This window comes from Rhinopithecus bieti, unplaced genomic scaffold (assembly GCF_001698545.2).
Source record: "Rhinopithecus bieti isolate Rb0 unplaced genomic scaffold, ASM169854v2 scaffold_3734, whole genome shotgun sequence".
NCBI lineage: Eukaryota > Metazoa > Chordata > Mammalia > Primates > Cercopithecidae > Rhinopithecus > Rhinopithecus bieti.
Window position 1 is genome coordinate 3,584,268 of NW_016804423.1, and position 5,016 is coordinate 3,589,283.

The following is a 5,016-nucleotide window of genomic DNA, read 5'->3' on the forward strand; positions in this document are numbered from 1 at the left end:
ACCTCAGCCTCCCAAAGTGCTGGGATTACAGGCTTGAGCCACCGCGCCCGGCCTTTTTGGGTGTTTTCTAAGATAAATTTTTAGAAGTTCCGTTGCTGAATCAAAGAGTAAGACGTTTCGGTTTTGAGAGGTGCCTCCAGATTCCCCCCTAGTGTACCAGGGTTTGCTTTCTGATGGGTGGGGACACCCTGCTGCGCTGGGTGCTCTGATGCTGCGCATCTTTCTAGGAGACCCATGTAACATTGCATTGTCCAGGGTTTGAATATTCACTTTTGACTACTCTTTGCCAATACATTAAAAGAAAACACAGAAACAGATGAAAGTGTCAGCTTGTTGCCAAATCCTGCAACATGAAATCAGCAACTGATCTAAAATCTGGATTAGCAAAAGCCTGCCAGTTTCACCAGTAAAGCCAAACTCGGGGCAAGCAAAGAATTTTTATTGTTAATAAAGGAAATAAGCTTCATGAAGTCTTAGGTACCTGCCTCCCTGGAAGGGGCTTCAGGACACACTGCTAATGCTCCGACCAGTGTCAGAGCCAAGTATACACTTCCCTACAGCTGGAGTGGGTGTCACAAACAAGCTGAAGTGAGCACTTCGTTAGGCAAGCAGCTACTGCTTTGTCAGCTTCCAAATTTCATTTAGCATACCTGGCGTTAGTTTTCAATACCTTAAATTATTCTGACTTGGCATGTATTTTGTTTAATGTTCTCTATTTTAATGTTTTCTACTATCAGTTGTCTGTCAAGATCACTTTACATGCTACTGGCGCATATAATCTTATCACAATATATTGGTTCATAATAATAAAAGCCACCAAATATTGATTACATATATGTGTATGTATCTACACATCTAGTTTGTTTTTTTAAATAGAAAACCTTTGACACCTTCACTGTAATCCTATCAGGGAAAAATGATTCTGTTTATTATTGTCACTTGTTATTTTAAAATAAGTAAAGTGATATGAAAAATACATAATGACTAATGATTTGGGGAATTCTCAGGAATTCAGATTTCTTGCCTCCGAATGCTGCAGATTAGTATCTGTTGGAGAACCGGAAGCCCTCGCTGGGGCGGGGGGTGTGTCTTCATCAGTCAGCCTAAGAGCCAGCTGTTGTTTCTAGCATTTCCACTGGGCTTCGCCTTTCAGAGTTCCCAGTGTCCTGCCTTATTTAGGGGCTCTGCTAGTTCATTGGGTCTTTCTGCTTCTCTATTTTATTCATTTACTTGATTATTTCCCATTTATTGTTTGATGACCTGATGTTGCATTTTATGAACCTGATGTTGCATTTTATGAAGAGTCTGCTCAATTTTCTTTCACTGCTGTTGGGAAAAGTGTCTTAGTCTGTTTTGTGCTGCTATAGCAGTACCACAGACTGGGTAACTGATAATGAACAGGCGCTTACTGGCTCCTTGTTCTGGAGGTGGATATCCATCTGGCGAGGGCAGAAGGGCAGGAGAGAGACCCTTTATGCCCCTTTTAAAGGTCATTAAACCCACCCATGAGGGCACTGCCACATCACCTTTTAAAGGCTCCACCTCCCAGGACCCTTCCATTGGCAATTAAGTTTCACCATGAGTTTTCAGGAGACACACATCCACACCATAGCAGAGGCAGCAGGCGTGGTACTCAGCCTGGTTTTCTCTTCTGGCAGGGCATTTTGGAAGCATCAAAGGCCAGGGACATCCCTGTCGTCATCGACGCGGTGAGTTGACCTCTCTCCTCCTGGCTCGGGCTCCCGGAAGGCCTGTGCAGTGAGCACGCCTCCTTGTTCTGTGCAGGACGGCCTGTGGCTGGTCGCTCAGCAGCCAGCCCTCATCCAAGGCTACCAGAAGGCGGTCCTCACTCCCAACCACATGGAGTTCAGCAGACTGTATGATGCTGTGGTGAGTCAGTGGACTCCCTGGAGGGTGGATGCAAGCCCCATTCGTCCTGAAGAGGGTGAAGGACGAGCTCCATGCTTCTGCCCAGCCTGTCCCTGTGGGCACATCTCTGCAGGGATGCAGACCTGCAAGTAATCGCTGTGCCTCTCCCGGTGGATGGCCCGTCTTCGCATTAGTGCTCTTGGATTGATGGAATGATGGTATAGTGGGCTTGGGACAGGCAGGGACTCGGGTCAGCCAGCCCCTCCTGCAGCACACTGTGGACAGATCACTTTCTGTGTCTTGAGTGCCTCATCTGTAATGTGATGATGGCATCTACTTCACGGGGTTGTGAGGATGAGATGAGGAAACCTGTGTAAAGCCGTGAGTCCTCACACGGTAAGTGTCCCGTCAGTGTTAGCGCCCAGTACAACTGGAATTTGTATTACTCCTACAAAGCTCTCAGAACCTAGCCTTGGGTGGTCCTCCTTCAGCCTGCTCTGACCAGGTAGAGGACGGGCACTGCAGCAGGCACCGCGTCAGCATCTGCCCAGAGGACTCGCTGCAGGCGATATCCTGGGCTTCCTTCCACCTACATGGCCTTTAGCAGGTGCCTGGGTGATCCCTTTAGGCACGAGAGCATGAGTCTCATGGCGGATGGGACAGGGCTATCCATCATGTCATGTGTCGTGTGTCTGAGGAAAACTTTGCTTTTTCTGTGTCTTCCTGTGTTGTCATAGCTCAGAGGCCCTGTGGACAGTGATGACCGCCATGGATCTGTGCTGAGACTCAGCCGGGCCCTGGGCAATGTGACGGTGGTCCAGAAAGGAGAGCGCGACATCCTCTCCAATGGCCAGCAGGGTGAGTGGCGGCTGTCCTCTGTGCGTGGGCTGGTGCCAGATCAGTCAGCGTGGCCATGCTGAGCGCGAGCCCTGGAAGACCTCTCCCGTGCACACGTGTTCACACGCATTTGCACAGAGGGATTCCTGCTGTCAACCACACCTCCGGAGTCCATGTTTTGACTTCTCACTGTTTTGCCAGGGGAGGTGACAGTGGTGAGAGCAGGCTTTCGAGCCGTGGGCCTTACCCGTCGGCTGAATTCCCATGCCTCAGTTATGAGAAGCAGTGTGGCGGGAGGGTGCCTGCAACAGCAGGGCATTCCCCAGCTGCCACCTTCGTCTCACCTGTGGCATCCATGATCCCTGCAGTTATTCTGTATTGTATTGCATTTCATTCTTTTATCAAAATGACTGGAAAGTGCAGAAAGCCCTGGAGCTGCTGGTAGTGGAATCTCAGGCGCTGAGTGTGGCGAGTCTCGGCCAGCCACTCTCCCATGGAGCCTGGGGAGGCTTCAGCAAGAGCCAAGTGAGAGTAGGGTGGAGGCCGGGCCCAGCGTCAGCGAGGCATCTGGGGAGCCATGTCCTTGTTAGCTCTGAAAATGGAAGCCCCCTCCATTCAGGCCTGAACAGATGAATAGCGAATGTACTCACCTGTTGAGCTGTGAGGCTGCTGAGTAGGTACCAAAATCAGGGTAGAACACTGAGGCATCTGTGGGTGGGTGTGTGCCCATCCACACTTGTACATTCACGTTCACATGCACACATTTGTACACTCATGCACTTATTCATACACATGCAGTCATGCTCACACAGCCTCACACGCCCTCGCACACTCATGCACTTATACACATGCACGGTCGTGCTCACAGCCTTGCACACATCCTTACACACTCATGCACACAGCTGTGCACAAGGAGCACAGGGCAGATGTTCTCAGAGGGATTCTGACACCTTTGAGATGAGGGTTTTTTAATCACTGGAAGGCTCTCTTGGGTCTAACAGGTTCAGACAGTGTAACACCTGGTTTTCAAAACATTTTCCAAAGAAACAGAGAATTCCCACATACACAGGCACGGGTGGCGCTATGAGGCCGGTGGGGGCCTTGCTCGGTGTTGCCCTTGATGATTGAGCTGTGGTTTAAGGTGAACTCTGGAGTGTGGGCTGCAGGCAAGGGCTCGTCCTCCAGGAGCTGGCAGGAGGAGCTGGAGGCTGGTGCCGCCCTGCCAGAGCTGCCTGCTTGGGCTTGTCTGAGGCGGTTCTGAGCTGCACGTGTCTCCACCAACCTGCTGTGCTACACAGCGGGGTCTGGGGCAGCCTCACCACTGTGTGCCTTGATTTCCTCTTTTGTAAAACAGAGGCTGCCTCCAACCCTTGGAACAAACAGGGAAAAGCTGTAGCGGGCAGGATGTGAGTGGAGGCTCGGGCTGCTCCTGGAGGGTGTGGCTCTGCCTGCTATGCAGCCTTCCACACGCATGGCTACTGTCACATTCATCCACATGGCCATGCTGACACCTGCTCTTACTTCTGCCCTGTGCAGTGCTTGTGTGCAGCCAGGAAGGCAGCAGCCGCAGGTGTGGAGGGCAAGGAGACCTCCTGTCGGGCTCCCTGGGTGTCCTGGTACACTGGGCGCTCCTTGCTGGACCGGAGAAAACAAATGGGTAAGGCCACGTCTTCATTTATTCTACTCTGAAACCGTCTGATTTTTCTAAGCTATTTCAGTAGCTCACGCGTTTAATGAGTAGCCCTGGAGACACTGAGAATGAACTCTAGGCTTCACTGGAGAGATCTCAGGGCACAGGTGAACCCTCTTGGCAGAAGCTTCCACCCCACACTTGGCCTGGGCCTGTCCGTCATTCACGGTGGATGGGGCCCGGGGCAGAGGTGGTCTTCAGAGCTCTCCAGAGAGTTCCGAGGTGCAACCAAGGCCCAGCAGCACGCTGTTCTAGGAAGTTGAGTGGTTTACATAGAAAACAGGGTCAAGGCTTACTTAGACACTTGTTCTTAAAGATGTGAATTTTCGGGCCGGGCACGGTGGCTCAAGCCTGTAATCCCAGCACTTTGGGAGGCTGAGATGGGTGAATCACGAGGTCAGGAGATCGAGACCATCCTGGCTAACACGGTGAAACCCCGTCTCTACTAAAAATACAAAAAAAAAATTAGCCGGGCGAGGTGGCGGGCGCCTGTGGTCCCAGCTACTCAGGAGCCTGAGGTGGGAGAATGGCGTGAACCCGGGAGGCGGAGGTTGCAGTGAGCTGAGATCCGGCCACTGCACTCCAGCCTGGGCGACAGAGCGAGACTCCGTCTCAAAAAA

General features: G+C 51.5%; 1 protein-coding gene across 13 annotated transcripts in view; it reads left to right on the plus strand.

Annotated features, from left to right (window-relative positions):
• The window catches only part of NAXD (NAD(P)HX dehydratase), a 29,561-nt gene that overhangs the window by 21,893 nt on the left and 2,652 nt on the right, over positions 1–5,016 (plus strand). For all 13 annotated transcript variants that reach the window (XM_017868203.1, XM_017868202.1, XM_017868201.1 and 10 more), the window contains 4 exons: positions 1,659–1,709; positions 1,786–1,890; positions 2,607–2,727; positions 4,243–4,363. In XM_017868203.1, coding sequence (XP_017723692.1) covers positions 1,659–1,709; positions 1,786–1,890; positions 2,607–2,727; positions 4,243–4,363 — 398 coding nt within the window. The remainder of the gene's footprint in view (positions 1–1,658; positions 1,710–1,785; positions 1,891–2,606; positions 2,728–4,242; positions 4,364–5,016) is intronic.